The following is an 18,366-nucleotide window of genomic DNA, read 5'->3' on the forward strand; positions in this document are numbered from 1 at the left end:
TCGCTTATGGAACGACTTGATCGACCGCGCGTTTACTATTGTGTGCTTAGTTACTTCTCTCGGTTTTTTATGCGTACCGAGTCCCTTCCTGGTACGATGCTGTCATTAAAAAAAAAATTCGCACGACAAAAAAAAATTTCGAACTAATTTGCAGTTTGCTACGTTTATTGTAATTTTACCGAAAAATCAACGCAACTTATCCCAATTAAAGCACATCGAACAAATTCATCCGTCAAAAAAAAAAATCCGAATCGAAGAGCACTTGACAAGCTGGTGTCAGCTCCAACTGCCGCTACTCCGATTCGTTAACTTTAATTTTGTGTGATAGTGTCAGCTAGGGCCTATCTTCCGGCCTGGAGATATGCACTGCTGGCTTTTCACAAAAATTCCAATATTCCTGCGTTATTTAAACTCTCGGTTCGAGTATACACGCATGCGTACTATATACTTTTGGTTCGAGTATAGAATACGCCGTCGAGCTCGCACAGCTCGACTGTGACGTAAATACAGAGTCGTGCTTGTTTACGACGTCAGAGATTAGAGGAGAGATTGCCGATGAGCATGGGCGAAAGCGTGCCGCGCGATATGCAGTCGTAAGCTACTGCCGCCTCGCGGATTTTCGCCCGAACTATACGCATCTAGCTCGAGCGGAGGAGAGTAGTAGGGGCTCTGGTAGGGGCGGTAGTACGCATGTCGCGCGGGAGGGGAAATGAGAACCGGCGGCTGGCGGCAACTCGAGCTTTCGCGATCTCATGCATTGAAGCAGACGCATTATAATTAATAAAATTATTTATTGAATTGTAAATATGACCAATACTTTTATATCCAGTCCTCCTTTTTGTCCTTTACTTCTGAAACAATTACAATTACATATGGTTTAAAATATTGATCATTGACTGTTCAAAATTATTCTTTGTAGTTTCCTTATAAAATGTTTTACAATGTTTAAATTTATGAACAATTTATGTAAAAGTATTTTAGAAACTAAAATACTTCTATATTTGTTAAACGTGATGAATAAAAAAAATTAAAAACAAGTATGAAATTATGAATAAAAATTTATTTAATTTATTTTATATCATTAAGATTTTATTAATTAATAAATTTGTAAATATGCAGGTATGTATGATTGTTCTATTGATTAATACTTTTTATATGGTGATATAATCGGACCGTAACGAGCGTATTAGCGAACAATTACATTCTGTAAAATGTTTCGGAAAAACTTTTCAATCGATATTTTAAGAAAATCACAACACTTCTCGGGGCGAGCTAATTCGCGGAATCTAGCGACGTCGCGCGCGAGACGATGTGCATTTGTTTTAATCTGTCAGTTAGTGTTTACATCGCCGTCGCGAGCATCGAAATCGAACACGTGTAGTTGCGTTTTTTTAGCAAATTCGTGTGTTTTTTTCGTGTGTTTTGTGATATTAAGTGCAATAGTAGTGCAAAATGGCCAAGCAGTTAACAGTGTACGACTTTTGCAAATACATCCACTGCAACAATGGAAAGCTCACAGGTCATCGCTTATTTCGTTTTCCAATGGACCCAGAAAGACAGCGATTGTGGATTGAAAATTCAGGCAAGTGTATAGTTGATTTCATATTTATTAAGAGGTTGAGCGCTACGTAACTCATACATATCAATGCTAATTTCACATTGCTATTGTGTAATTGTTAAATGCTGCTTCGACCAAAAGAAGTCGATACCGCTATTTTCAAAACGATTACAGATCATAATTAGCGGCTTAGCACTCAACCTGTTAATGAATTTTCTGTTTTGATTATTAATGTTGAAGCTCTGACAAAAGTAGATTAAAATAACAAATGGCTTTATGTGTAAGCTATGAAAATATACAACTTTTGATCAGCTGTTGTAGAGTATGTTCGTAGCTCAGTGGTCTAGATGATAGCCTGCTAATCTGCGGATGAGGGTTCGAGTCCACCTAAGGATTTTTTTTTTTTTTAAGTGTTAAAAAAAATATTTATTTTCAGTCAACTTTTTGATCCAAGCAGACTTTTTTAATTGAATTAATTGTATTAATTAATTGAAAATACGTATTATCTAACTGCAGGCTTTAAAAATAGATAGCAGCATATAATTTTTTTTAACAGGTACTGTATGCAGCTGTCAATTCGCTCGCTTTTCAACACCAGCAATCTTATAATAACCAAGTTATGTTTATAGCTTAGACATAGCGCCACTTCTTTGTTTAATCGAACTCGTATATGTGAATTTAGGTTCAACATGGTCAATTAAATAATTTGTTTTGCTATTTTAAAGTTCGATTAAACAAAGAAGTGGCGCTTTGTGTAAGCTATAAACATATGGGACTTTTGGTAATTATCACGCATAACGTGTTTGTAGCTGAATGGACTACAGCATCGCCTATTAACCTGACGGTTCTGGGTTCGAGTCCAACCAACGGTTTTTTTTTTAATTGCAATCATATTCGAGCCTAGGAAATTTTTTGATTCCTCCTAGAGGAAGCTTTGTAATAGTAAAATTTTGAGTTTCTTTAAAACTTCTAGAAAATAGTTTTTAGTGTGTTAGAATTTCAAATAAAGTGTTTTTAGAAAATGTTCGTATGGATGTGTGTGTGTGTGTGTGAGTTGATGCATAATGTGTGATAATGCATTTGAAAGAGAATAAAATTAAGATGAAAAAGGTGATTTTTTTCAAAAATTCATATCTCTGAAACTAAACATCATAACCTCGCGAAAAAAATTATGTTAATGGATCACGTGTCAAACTATATCCCATTAAAATTTCTAGTTATTTGACTACTTATTTTTTCAGTAATAAATCAAAAACTGAAAAAAATGATTTTTTTTGTGCCTCGATTACGGACGCAAAAAGGCCTTATTGCACTTGAGATTTCGGGAAAAAGTTAATATTTTATGTTTTGGCTATCTAAAACTTATATTAAATTGTGTATCAAAAATCGCCTCATACATTAGCAAGCAGATATATGGATATATTAAAACAATATTTGATTTATTGGACTTATAAATTTAGTTGGAGGAAGCTACGTGCCAATGAATTGGCAGCGCTTTTTTATTTATTTTTGCCAATTAGGTATTAATTTTATGATATATCATGAAATGATTTTAATTTTTGCATACTCTTAGAAAAAGCTTTGTAATGGTAAAATTTTCTACTTGATAAAAAACGGGTTAGAAATTAATTGTGATGTCCTTTGAGTTCAAATCACGTGTTTTTTTTTTCTAGTTTGTGAATTTAGGAAAAAAAGAGTTGTTATTGATTCTGCCAAATAAATCTTATTTTAAGGTGGTTTATTGTTTTGCTAAAATATTATTTGCGTTTATTGTATCGTCTTATTACGAATAATTCAGCTAACATGCATTTAAAAGAGAATAAAAGTATCTAATTTTGGAAAAAGGTAAATTTATAGGTGTTTTGGCTAAGTTTATTCCGAATATTTCAAAAGCCTATGATGATTAAATTTGAATTTGAAAAAATTTTGATAATTAAAAAAAAAGCTAAAAATGAAATTAAAATTTAAAATAAAAATTTAGGAATGCGTCAAAGTTTATAATCATTCATTCGACTGTTAAAAAATGTACATTTCTGTTTTATTTTAAACATTTTTGTAGCAAAACGTTGATCTAAAAAATGTCTGTCGTCTTTTTGGAAATAAATGGTTTTACAGATAGTTGAAAGAAGTAGAGAATTATATAGTTATATTATCATATGCATATATGAATAAATATGATATAATATAAATATTTTAATATAACGTATAATCATTAGACACATATAATAATTATATTCAATCAATATTTAGTGAACTACCCTGAAAACGACGTTATGTCATTAGAAATCAATTTTAATATCAAACATTTTTTTTAAATACGTCTATCTTTTTTAAGTTATGTAAAATAGCAAAAAACAAAAAAATGATGGTAATGCTGTATTATAATCCCGCAACCCATGCAACCACACACCCCACGTTACTGTATATTATTTTTTAAAAATAATAAAATGATTTTGTAGTTACATCCATTCATATTAAATTACATTATTTTTTATTAAATTTCAATAAAAAAAATTTTATTTACAAATTACATATGAATAAATATTTTTATTGAATTTATCAATTATAAAAAAACATTTTTTCATGTTATAATTGGTTTTCAATTAAAATATAATTTTGTAGGGAATCAGCTGCTATCTAACTGGTCTCCCTCGTCAATAAGAACAGCAGGTGTCTGTAATCTACATTTTCAAGATGAAGATTTCGTGGACGTTGGTAAAACCAGGTTGCGACGCAATCGAAATCCGATTCCTTGGAGGATGCAACAGCAGCAGCATCAGGATGTGCACGAAATACATCAGCAGCAGGGCGTGCTCGAAGAAGATCAGCAGCAGGATGCGCATCAACAACAGCAGAATGTCGACCAGCAGGACCAACAGCAACAACAGCGTGTCGACCAGCAGGACCAACAGCAACAACAGCGTGTCGACCTGCAGGACCAACAGCAACAGCAGCGGGTGTCAGTAGACCAGCAGGACCAGCAGAAACAGCAGGATGCCGAGCACCAGGACCAACAGCAACAACAGCAGCTGTCACTCGACCCATACGATCAACAGCAGCAGCAGGATTGGATCCAGCAAATGGAGATACATCATCCGGAACAGCAAGTAAATTCATTTATTATTTTGCAGGAGCATCTAGCTGAAGGTGAACATGTCGCTATGGGTGTCAATTCCAGCGAGGATAAGATTTCATTTAATCCGTCAATGGCTAAGTTCAGTTATCCTTCAGCTAAACAATCTTTTTGTACATTTAACGAGGAGGATACTGATCTTGACTATTTACAGATTGATGATGTATATACGTCAAATACAGCATTTACAGAAGCAAAAACTTTGCAAAGAAAAATAAGAGTTTCTAGATGTTGTAAATTATATGCTCGTTCTAAACAGAAATTAGTTGATTCTTTGACAATGAAAGTGAAGCAATTGCAGAAATCTGTAAAAGCTGAAAAAATGAAAAATCGTCGTTTGCGTAAGAAATTAAAAGCTAAATATATTAGAAATAAAAATTTGACTGTCGATGATTTTCTAGAGAATAAAAAAATTAGTAGTACTGCTAAAACGATGATAAAGTTGCAATTGCATAAAGCAAAAACTCCTTACGCAAAAGATGAAAAAGATTTAGCGAAACAGATGTATTATTATTCTGCAGCGTGTTATACTCGTTTGCGAAAGGCGGAATTACATTTACCTTCAGAATCTACGGTTAGAAATTGGGTTTCCGAATACGATGTTGTTCCGGGAGTAAATAAAATAATTTTTGAAAAACTTCGACAAAATTTGCAAAACATGCCAGAAGATGAACGAGTATGTGCGCTAAAGTTTGATGAAATGTCTATAAAAGCATATGAAGAATATTCTAAGAAGTTCGACATAATCGAAGGGTTAGTTGATATGGGTAAAAACTTTAGAAGCAGGGCAGTCGCTAGGCATGCACTATTGTTTTGTTTAGATAGTATCAATGCTAAAAATCCATGGCATCAAATGTTAGCTTTTGGATTCAATGAACATGGCGCGACGGCTGATGAACTTCTGGAAATTCTTCATATTCTTTTAATTGAATTAAAGAAAATTACTGCTGACGTTCGATTAATCGTTTGCGATCAAGGTAGCAGCAATCAAAAGTTGTTTAAACTTTTAGATGTCACCCCAGATAGGCCATACTTTTTTTTTGAGGAAAAAAAATATTTTGCAACTTTTTATTGGCCTCACCTTATTAAACGATTACTTTCTCAGTTAAGATCCCATGACAAAATTGTAATCAATGGCAATGTTATTATAAGTTTTAAAGATTTAATCAAGACTTGGGAACTTGACAGGAGTCATGGAACATCAAATTTATTAGGACATCTGAGTGAGAATCACTTCAATCCCAATAATTTTGATGCCATGAAAGTAAAATTAGCTTTTCAATTATTGAGCCAGCGAATGGCAAGTGCAATTAGGTTAGCGGGTGAAGATCCAAATGGATTGATGTCATCGGCGACTTGGAAAGCTTCAGCTGATTTTGTTGAAAATCTTAATGCTGTGATAGATGCATGTAATTCTTTGTATTTATATTCAACAAATCCGCTGAAGCGTCCATTGTCAGATAGGAATCCGGAGATTCAGCAGCGTCTTGAAAAATTTGTTGTTTGGTCAAAAGACTGGGTAGTGCCAAGTGGAAAAACCGTTTCAAAGCCACCATGCTTTTCTGGAATTCCTTTGACTGTAAATGCTTTGGTTTCTCTTTACACAGATTTAAAATCAGATTTTCCATACTACGAGTTAGCAACGGGTCTTTGCAATCAAGATTCAGTAGAACATGAGCATGCCAAATTACGTGGTAGAGGTGGATATAATTCAAATCCAACCTGTAGAATGTATCGTTTAGCAGTACGTCATATTGTGTCAACAGATTTTATTCGTAGCAGTAACAGAGGTAACGTCACACGTGAAGATTCGGGATCTTTAATGAACTCAAATAGTGCAGATATATCTATTGCAGAAAATTCAGAAGCTTTAAATAGTGAGAATATTGATTTACTTGAATATGAGTCAAAGGAATTACAGGAAATTAATGAACTTATAGTCACTGCTGATACTATGGATATGTATATGAACGTAGATTCTACTGGAATGCCAGAAATGTCTGAAAGAAATACGTTCGAAGCAAATGCGATCACTTTCTTTGCTGGCTATATAGCCAAAAAATGTTTAAATAAATTTTCTTGTGATGAATGCAAAAATGTTTTTATTAAAAGTGTCGATTCTTTTACAACTGATAATGAAAAATATATCCAGTACAGAGAGTATTCGCATAATGAACCAGACACGCCAGATATATTGTACTTGACGAGACCAACCGAATTGTTTACGAGTGTAGTAAATTGTCAATTAGAAGCTTTTAACATTTATCATGAAAGTGTGTGGCACCAAAGAAAATTATTGTATCACTTATTAGAAATTGTTGAAACGTACACTCGTGAGAAATTCCCAAATTGGTTCGATCAAGACATTATTTGTTATGAACATAGAATGCATGCTTTAAAGTTTTTGCTGACCGTGAAAATATTTGCTAAAACTCGCGAGCATAATCACATTACAAAACAATCGAATAAGAAAGATATTATTAGTAAAAATCAAAAGTTAAGAAATATAAAAAATGTTTAAATTAATATATTTATATACTGTTGATATTCTTAGTCGATTGTTTCTGTAAATATTTGTGTTAAATATAGATATATTTATTAATTAATTAATTAATTTATTTATTTAACATATTTAACATTTTAAGTAGGAACATATGTCTTTCAGCTTTCAACAATTGGATTGTTTAAATTCTTTAATTATTTTTTGTTGACTCGATTTTCTTATTTCTAACACTTTTAAATTGTTTGTAATTACGATCGCTTTAATATAACTATTCTTATTACTAATTGTCTTTTTATTTATCGGTACTATAATACTTTTATTTCTGGTAATACTAGTTGAGTTGAGGTATAGGGTTTTAAAATCATTTCAGTATAGCTTTAGCCTTTAGGGTAAACAATTGTTCGAGATTTTGCATGACAAAATACATACATGTATATAATTGTTTAAAAATAATTTAGAGATAATCAATTGAATAAGAAAATATTTGTAGTAGATTAGTAATGTTAATGTTAAAAAAATTTTCTAATTAATTTTTGCATTTGATTAATTGTTTTGTTAAACAATTTTTTACATTGATTTAGATATTTATTTGTAGTCATATTAAATAATAAATGTAAATAGTTTCATATATAGGTAGATAGGAAACTGGAAAATGTTTTATAGGCAAAAATAATCACAATAGTGCATGAGACTATTTCGTATTATTGTATGACATGGTGTAGTAATGCTAAATAGAATCTAAGCATTATTGTGATTATTTTTGTACACTCGTTTGATTAAAATTGAAATGGTATTACTATTTTTTCTCATAAAATAATTCAAAGTATAATAAAAAAAAAACCAACGCGCCTGAAACAGTACCTCAACGGTGGTGTGGAAAACTGTACATTTATCGCTAAATTAATAAATATTAGTTTATCCTCCAAACATTTATCATCATAAATGCATTTATGAATGTAAATAATTTTTCACAAATATTCATTTGAAATGTAGAATGCCATTTATAATAAATAATTTATTTGTATAAATATTTATGGAAATGTATTATTATTTATATTTGTTCAAAAATAATCAATGATTTATTGTACACGATATAACATACATATACAATATACTGGTAGATTTGTCGACTTAATAATCGATTGTCGTTTTTATATTCTTTTTATTATATTTTCTTTACTACGTATACATTAGGATATCCGAGATTCCGATAATTACTGAAATTGTACAATGAATCATTATGAAATTTTAAAGTATCGCATATATATGCACTTATATGTATATTATATGAAAATTAAATGACCTTATAAATAAATTATCATAAAAAGGATGCATGCATTTTATTATTTTTCACAGTACCTGAATTTGTAATTAATAATAGTTGAGGGTAAAAATTTTGAATTGATATGTAACGAAAGATAAAATTCTGAGTTCCAAAATATTAGAAAAGTATAATTTTGAAAACTTAAATTTGGGAATTTATAAATATATCCCTTACTTAATATTTTGACCACAAATATCATCTTTCGCAATACTTTCATTCAACATTTTTATTTTATAAATGTTTTCATTTCAAAATCTCAGTTTAAAAATCTTAAATTTATAATCTTCACCGTTTCAAATTTTTATTTTTCAAAATTTGTACCCTCACCCATAAATAAAACACTCATTTGTTGTGAAAAAAATAGAATTTTCTGATATACAGAGAAGAGCACAAGCTGAACATGGACACAGAAGAGGTCGTCTTCATAAATCTAACCCGAAAAAATTAACAAATGTTGTTAAAAATGCGAAATAAATTAAGGTTAAACATAACTGAATTAAACTAACAAGCCATCCTATCCTCTCGATAAACATATGCTATTTTCAATTGAATGACTCCAACAATGTTCGTGATGGTGCGGTCAGTCAGTAAGTCCGATACTTGTCAATTTTTTTTTATCTTTTCTACTTGCTCATAAATTTATATAATATGTAAAAATAAGGAATATATATTATAATGCATTTAATAAAATTCTATAATTAATAATTAATATATATTACTCTGAATTAATAAGTAAAACGATGAAATTTAATAAAACTAGGAATGAAGGCGCGCTTCGCGCTCTCCTTATTCTATCTATGTCTAATAACCCTGGTAGAAAAAACAACATAAGTTTTGGGTACACTAATTTCTGCTAATATTTTTACCATATTACCTACCATATGTTACCATATTCTGTAATACTTTTAATATAAATATATTAACAACGCCCAAAGTCGTTGTCGTTAAGGTCTGAGAAGTGAATTTGAAGAAAAGTTCAGTAAAAGAGTCAGTGAGTATAAGCCTATTATTACAACCCTATTCATTTGCATTGTAAAAAAGCTAGGCAATTGAAATTTTACACAGATACTTGATATGCTACCTATAAAAACATGTAATCCAGATGATTTTAATTTAACTGTTTTCATTCATATTTTCACACCAACGGCAATGTAAATTTTTTAATTTGGCGGGTCACATTTTGCTTATAGGCAATTACGCAGTAAATACTATCTTTAGCACATTGTATTTTTGGTTTTCAGTGTATTTTTACATGAAGAAAGTGATAAATATTTTGCCTTTCTTGTCAAGACATTAATAAGAATTTTAACTCTTAACAGTCGTGAGAGATTTTGAGATCGATGCCTATTTCTCTATTTTTGCATTTGCTCTCATTCGAAAAATAACGGGTCTAGAGAGCTCATATTTTACATATAGATTTATTTTGTGTCAATGAAACAATATACAAAGTTCAATTAACCTTAACTGAAATACTTTTTATTTCGATTCCGACACTGATGTGAATAACTTATACGACTAAATAATTATCATGGGTGTTGAAGTCGAAATCAAAAGTATTTCAGTTAAGGTCAATTCAACTTTAAATATTTTCACAACCAAAACAGAAATATATATACAAAAAATGAGCTCTCTAGAAATTAGTTTTCAAATGAGAGCAAATGCAATGCAATGGAAAAATCTCAAAATCTCTCACAACTATTAAAAGTAAATATTCTCATTAATGCCTTGACAAAAAAGCCAAAATATTTATCATTTTCTCCAGGTAAAAATACTGGAAACCGGAAATACAATGTGCTAGAGATAGTAGTTACTGCGTGACTGTCTATAAGCAAAATGTGAGCCGCTAAATTAAAAAATTCACATTGCCGTTGGTGTGAAAATATGAATGAAAACAGTTCAATTATCTAGATTACATATTTTAAAATTTAAAGGGCATTGTAGTGATAAACTCAAATTCACTGACTCGGATACTGAACTTTTCTTTAAATTCACTTCTTAAACCTCACCGTTGGCGACTTTGAGCACGGAGACACAATATATCTTTATACTTTTTATTCTTTTAATTGCACTTCTCACTTATATTTACAAAAAACTAAATAACATACACACACATTATTACCTACTTCAAATAGGGTTAGGGTGACACTTTTCAATGCACATGTTTCAATACTACACTTTTGGTAATGATTAATTTATCAAGATTTCTTGTTGGTAATATTGCATATATTTTTTTCTGAATCCGCTATTCAGATTTCATACTATTTAACCTCATTTCATTTTATTTTAAACACCTGAAAAATTTCTACCAGGGTTATGACTGTTATGAGGGTTATGAATTTAAAGCGTGCGGGTTCTCATCTGTTACCTAGGCAACCGACCATAGCAACCAATCAGAATCACGTATTAAAGGCTTCACAACCAAGTCCATCATTTTTTTAAGAGAGGATTACAATGCAATGTCAGAGATTAGTAGAGAGATTGCCGATGCCGTGTTAAAAATGCGTGGCGAATTCGATCATGACGCCACTTGCGGCCTGCGATCGAACTATACGCATCTAGAAAAGGAGCGTAGGGGAAGTATACGCATCCAGCGGCAGTGGAGGAGAAGGGAGAGGTGCTATATATTCTTAGGTCCACCGCACCTGACGCGGCGGAAGAAAAGTGACAAACGGCGACTGTCGAATTTGCGCATCCACACCTCGCGGTAGTTTCAACCAACACCAAATAACTATTCGGGCATATTATTGGACTAAAAAGAATGTTTAAACAACAACATAAGTGTAAAAAAATTAGAATCTAAAACTTTTGAAAACTTTAATTTTTTAAGCTTAAACAAAGCTAAATTAAACTAATAAGCCACCCCAGCCTCCCGATAAACATATGCTACTTTCAGTTTTTCTCCACCAACGATGATTGTGGCGGCGCGGTCTACGTTGTTGCTTGGTATTCTTATGCACTCGGGTTCGAGTCCGAGTCTCAGCAAATCTTTTTTTTTCTACTTGCTGATAAAATATACAGTATACAATAATAACGCAATATGCCATTCTGCTTCTGCAATTATATTTCAATTTAGGTAAGTATACGGTGGCCCTGCAATAAATATAGGTATAATTTACTTCTTAATCGTTTATGAAAAAAAAGTATACAATGAAACTTCTTGAATTTTTGGAATACAAATTAATAATTTTTTTTTTTAATATCAATGTAATTAATAAAACGTTATCGTACTAATAAGATAATTTAAATTTATTTAAAATTGTATTTTTTCTTTACATAAAAAACTATAAATAATGGTAGAATATATAGTATACAATAATAACGCAATATGCCATTCTACTTCTGCAATTATATTTCAATTTAGGTATGTATACGGTACAGAGGGGACCTGCAATGTATAACTACCATTATTTATAGTTTTTTATGTAAAGAAAAAATACAATTTTAAATAAATTTAAATTATCTTATTAGTACGATAACGTTTTATTAATTACATTGATATTAAAAAAAAAATTATTAATTTGTATTCCTAAAATTCAAGAAGTTTCATTGTATACTTTTTTTTCATAAACGATTAAGAAGTAAATTATACCTATATTTATTGCAGGCCCACCGTATACTTACCTAAATTGAAATATAATTGCAGAAGCAGAATGGCATATTGCGTTATTATTGTATACTGTATATTTTATCAGCAAGTAGAAAAAAAAAGATTTGCTGAGACTCGGACTCGAACCCGAGTGCATAAGAATACCAAGCAACAACGTAGACCGCGCCGCCACAATCATCGTTGATGGAGAATAACTGAAAGTAGCATATGTTTATCGGGAGGCTGGGGTGGCTTGTTAGTTTAATTTAGCTTTGTTTAAGCTTAATCTTAACGTGTTTGTGTCGGTTTAATCATAATCCGTCTAAAAAATTAAAGTTTTTAATTATGAGGGTTGATTTCATAAAGACGATCATGGCCACTGGCATTAAGGGCTTAGAGTTTAGTCTGTAATAGAGTTTATCGGTGATTGTTTATAAATATATCATTGTTTATGAATCATATTCACCGCGTAAGCCCGAATCCTTGACAGTTACCGCCGCTTATATTATTTCTCCTCTATGCTCTGCCGCGCCGCGATGTGATTGTGTACTCTCTACTTCCCTCTTCGCCGCTGCTGCTGGTGGGGAAGCTAGTTGCGTACGGCCGCCCCTACTTCTCCTCCGCTGCTTCTAGATGCGTATAGTTCGGAGCGAAAACCGCAGGGCGGCGCTAGCTTACGACTGAATATTGCACGGCACGCTTTCGCCCATGCTCATCGGCAATCTCTCTACTAATCTCTGGCAATGTGACATTTTGCTTCTACAATTATTTTTTGATTTATATAAGTATAGTATGGAAGGGGGGTGAAATAAATATAAGTACGATTGTTAACTTTTTAATTGTTTAGTAGAAAAACAGAAAAAATGAAACTCCTAAATTGTATGAATAAACATTTGATTATTTTTGGTTTTAAATGTATTTATGAAACCGATATCATATGAAAGAGATAATTAAAATGAATAAAATAATAAGATATTCGTTATTATTACACATTGTACATATTTTTTAAGCAAGTAGAAAAAAGAAAAAAAACTTGTCGGGTATCGGACTTGAACCCGGCTGCATAAGAATACGGAGCTACGACGTTGACCGCGCCGCCACGAACGTCGTTGGAGTGAGATTATCGAAAATGGCATATGTTTATCGATAGGGTGGGGTGGCTTGTTAGTTTGATTTATTTTTGTTTAAGCTTAAGCTTAACTTCTTTGTTTAGGTTTAATCATAACTACTTAAAATAATTAAAATTTTGTTTACATTCGTTCATTCTGTTATTTTAACATTCTTATTAGCATAATAATGTGCATGAATAATCAATACTCAGCCTGGTTTATCACCTCATTCTTTTCAACTCATAATAATATTGAAGAGGTCGAAATAAGGATTTATACACACGAAAGTGTAATTTGATAAATTTAATCGTTCGATGAAACCCACAAAAATGTTAAAAAATTATTTTAATCTTTTCCGAACATCGGGCAATTTTTAAAGATTAATATAGGTGCACTTCAATTTTTCATAAATTTCAAAATGTACCTTTTTAACTTTCCACTTTCAGATTTTCAACTTTGGCTTTTAGAGTATTTCATAATAAGAATAAAAATCATCAAACAATATCTATATTGAGGCTACATGTACTTTATTACACTTAATGTAAAATAATATTATGAATAAAAAAAATCCCTGCACAAGATTTGAACCCTAGCTTTGCGCATTATCGGCTCCCGAATAGCTCTTCCCCTCATCTCTTTTTGAACAGCGCGCGAGCTCGGTGGCCCAATCAGCGCGCGAGACTGCAGCTGGTGAGTGCGCAGACGCGAGAGTGGGAGATTTTTGCTAGATGCGTATAGTTCGAGTACGCACCGTATGGTGGTGTCATGATCGAATTCAGCACGCCTTTTTAACACGGCATCGGCAATCTCTCTACTAATCTCTGACGACGTTCGCCGCGGTCTTCTCGTATCTGTGCGATCTACCGTGGCTGTGTACTGTGTACACACTATAGCGACGCTACCGAAATTCTCTCTTCCTCGCGAATATTCTACGGCGTTATACGATTTTCCGCGCGTTCCTTACCGAATCCACACGTTGATAAGCGCCATTGTAATGGCCCTGGCGAAAAAAGTTACGTGATTTCTCATGTGACTTCTCACCCGATTTCTCACGTGATTTCTCACGTGAGAAATCACCTGACCACGTTTTTTTAAATGGCAATTACGGTTGATAAATCATCACCAAAAATGGAAATAAATTTGGAATCTGAATCAAATTATAAAAGTTAGAATTGGATGAAATATTCAATTAATATGAGAATATGATAGTAGTAAACAGAAGTTAATAGTATTGAAAACGATGTTTAGATAGATTGTATATGATTCGCAATCTTACTTGCAAAAATCAATAAACAATGAAGTAGTAATTTAATAACAAAAACTTGTATAAATATTTGTACTATACATTATTATTAACAATATTATTGTTATAAATGATGAAATTGAAAATAAAATCATACACTTTTACGTAAAAAATATTTATTAAAAAATTTATAATATATACAGCTTATGACTAGGTAAAAAAATAACAATTTCCAATTATTTTTGTTTTTAATATTTGAAGTCGACCATCGCTCAATACTTTAGTAAAATTGGTACTGTACACAAGAAGTCAATATCAACTATTTTAATACGAACACAAATTCTGTTGATATTGATAGTAGGAACTATATAATTATGTGGCGAAATACTTAACAATTGTTGTAGTATTTTAAAATGTCTACTGAAATTTGTTGTAACTAGTTCATGACATACAGCAAATTCGCTTTTTGTATATTTATCTACAATAAAATTATCGATCCTTACAAATTTTCCATCATTCAGAACCACAAATGAATTGTCTGACCTTTCATTTTCTTGTAAGTACGAACCATATAAACATCCTTCTCTCACTGCTTTTTTGTATATTTTTGTATGGGTTGGAGACATCTGAGTTGTCTGAAGAATTTCTTTATATTCGTAAATATCTTCACCTTCACCAAAGTATGTCATATTTGTTATTTTTAAAGCATTTTTACTCTGGAGATTAAAGTATGATCACAATAAAGTTTGACAAAGTCATCCATTTTTGGATATACCAATTCTTGTAAAATTATCAAGCTATGATTAAGATTTACAAAACGAACAATTTGTTGTGTTGCTCCTTTAGCACATCTAATGGCTCTTAATAAATTGCGATTTTCTGATTCGAATGGGAAAGTGGAATGAGCCCACAAAGGCCCCCAATCAAGAACACTTTTACTTAAATGTAATAATTGATGAACATTGAAGGTCATCATTTTAATTCCGAACAGTTGTTCTGTCTTGGAAACAAAATTATGCAACATCTCATCGGCACGATCGAGCTCAATGCCAGTAATATTATCTTATAATATTATTTACAAACTTTCAACTAAAAGCATGCAGTGGTCTAAAAATTTCTTGCTTAATTTTGTACTAAAAATTGGAACACTGCTAAACAAAATGAAATTCTCCCATTCTCAAGCACTCCAATCATTTCTTATACTAAGCGGACGAGTTAAACGTGAAACCTGACAAGGATATTTAATTTGTTTTAGTATTTCATCCAAGCCTTTTATTTCTATTTCGGTCATGGAAGACAAATAATGATTTGTGACTTGTTTTCCTACTCCTTCTAAATCGCAGTGCATATAATCAGGTACAAATCCATAAACAATATTGAAGTTTGATAAATTAATAAAAGGAGATGGGTATTTTACCCCAAATATTGGTTTGCCAGGTATAGCTTGAAGCAAATATGTTAGCATACTTTGTGGTTCTCGTGGGTTTGGAATTTGCTCCATAATAGGATATTTAATACTACCGTACATCCACATCCCAGGATGTTCGCACCAATTACATCCATATTTTCCGTTAAATTGTTTAATGCCTTGTACCGGAGCTCGAGCTACTGAGTCTACGCAGCATATTAAAATATACACTTTGATGGAGCGTTCTACAGTGCATATTTTGGTCGTCACTCCATTTGTAGATAAGAGGTTCATTCTATCTACCAATGGATTTAAGAACACACTCATTTCTGGTTTTACTTTATTAATCCATAACCCGCAAGTTATTAAATTTTTTAATCTATCCTGAATGGGTAGTTCATTCAACATTAAATATATCGGCCATATAGAAAATTGCGAAGACTCGAATTTAGGAGCGCCATCGGTATTATCTATCAGATATCGTTTGTGACGGATCAATGATAACAAAATAATTAGAGCTGCATGCTTTTGAAAGATCTATGTCAGAATAACAAACTTGACAAGTGCGAAAAGATTTAACTTCATTGAAATCACCGATATATGATAAGCAATTATGACATACTGCATGGAACTCTACTCAGCCTTGAGGATTCAATAATTTATCGACAATATGTTTTGAATCAGGTAATACAGGTTATGAGAAAATAGTATTAACAAATTTAAACAAATTTATCATACCTTGCATAGATAAACTGTTTTCAATGCTAAAATTTAAAACCATAAAAAATAATTCTCCTACAGTTCTATCTACACGAGCATTCACTTTTTCAAAAAATGCGTCACTATAAATTCTTTTAAATTTGCAGGTATGTTTGATATTGGTATATTTTACTCATACTGGTCCATCAAGAAATTTCTTATATAATTTAAAATCCCTGCATCCTCAGATTCTGATTCTATGTAAGGTAAATCACTGATCTGTAAACAACGAGATTTTGTGCTTATTAAATAATTAATATTTTATAGTACTTTTGAATACTTTTTCATGGTGTATTAAACACAATTTGTTAAAATAAGACGAATAAAATTTAAACTCTAAGCACCCTGGTATAATGTAACGTATAATTTTAGTGCTTGTAACGATAGATTTGGAGCCTGTAACTGTAGTAATACGCAAATGAAAATTAAAAAAGATACATCTAACCTCAAAAAAGTGAGTGAAATGAGCTTCTGTCTAAATCTTTTTATTCATAATTATACTAAATAGGATCGCTTAATGTACCATTTTTAAATAAATATTTTATTTAAAAATAAAAACTAATTAAATCCAATTAAGACTGACTAAATTTTGTAGTGAAATTGCATAGGTTTTATTTGATTAAAGTGGCTTTACTTTGATCACTTCCGATAAAGAAGCACAATTAAAACCTTTCAAAGTGGATTTAATAAGTTACTTTCACCAGGGATATTATTTTAATTTTTTGCAAATTTAAGGTGTACCCATCCCCTCAAAAAAACTAGCCAGCAGCTTTTATACTAAACAATTTCACTATTTCACTAACAAAGTTTTTATACTAAACGCTACTCATCAATTGTACCAGGGAATGTGAAAAAAATAATTAACATTTTTCACCTGTTCTTCTGCAGAAGCTTCGGATCTTGTAATAATGTTCTCTTGCTGGGGTTGATTATGTACAGATCCTACATTTTCGTTGAAATGTTCGTGAACATTAACCTCAACTATTTGTAATGAATCTGGTTCATAATGAGCAATCCTCTCTGGTAAAACTATTTCATTTTCGTTTACAATTTGCATCTACGTAAAATAAAAATCAAGTAATGAGTCAAGTAATGTCTATATACGTCATATAAAACTAAGCAGTTAAGCATCAGTTACAGGGAAATATCGAATTTCAAGAAATAAATTGACTTGCTAATAATAATAAAATTGCTTACTTTACTAATTTAGAAGTACAATATAAGTGCAGTACAACAAATTATAAGAAAAAATAGAAAACAACAGATGACAATAACGTAAAACTTTAATTAATAGAAGTAGCTATATTGTAACGTGGCTAATCTTATACTGAAACTTGCAATAACATCAACATGAAATCTCTAATTTAATATATAAAATTATTACACTCACTGGTTCATTCTGTATATCACCCATCGCATGTCTGAAATGACGTAATGTTGTTGGACATATTGCTTCATCTCCAAGTTTAATATGCATTTTATATTCATCTCCCATTTTAAGATAATGTATTATTCATAAAACATTAAATAAATAATACCATTTATTTTGGAAACGCAAACAGAGTAATTTTCTCCTGATATTCTATTTTTCAATTTCAATTATAACCTGAAAAATAAAAATATTAAAAAATATTTAACATATGCAAAGAAAATATAATGTTTACTATGACTCAAGCAATTTTGCAATATAGTTTATTACAAATTACGATTTTTCATTGTTTAATTGTATATGAAATAGAAAAA

General features: G+C 31.3%; 1 protein-coding gene across 2 annotated transcripts in view; it reads right to left on the reverse strand.

Moving 5' to 3' along the window:
* Positions 1 to 18,366, reverse strand: part of LOC100115097 — a 41,868-nt gene that overhangs the window by 23,139 nt on the left and 363 nt on the right. The window contains exons 2-4 of one of the 2 annotated variants that reach the window (XR_004228361.2): positions 18,014 to 18,229; positions 17,498 to 17,680; positions 16,603 to 16,842 (exon numbers count right to left, since the gene is read on the reverse strand). Coding sequence is in view for 1 of the 2 variants with exons in the window: in XM_001599077.6 (XP_001599127.1) it covers positions 16,753 to 16,842; positions 17,498 to 17,680; positions 18,014 to 18,118 (378 nt within the window). In the remaining variant the exon portion in view is untranslated. Of the gene's footprint in view, positions 1 to 14,692; positions 16,843 to 17,497; positions 17,681 to 18,013; positions 18,230 to 18,366 lie in introns of those variants that run through there. The other variant, XM_001599077.6, reaches the window with a different exon arrangement.

Source organism: Nasonia vitripennis, unplaced genomic scaffold, assembly GCF_009193385.2.
Source record: "Nasonia vitripennis strain AsymCx unplaced genomic scaffold, Nvit_psr_1.1 unplaced0248, whole genome shotgun sequence".
Lineage (NCBI taxonomy): Eukaryota > Metazoa > Arthropoda > Insecta > Hymenoptera > Pteromalidae > Nasonia > Nasonia vitripennis.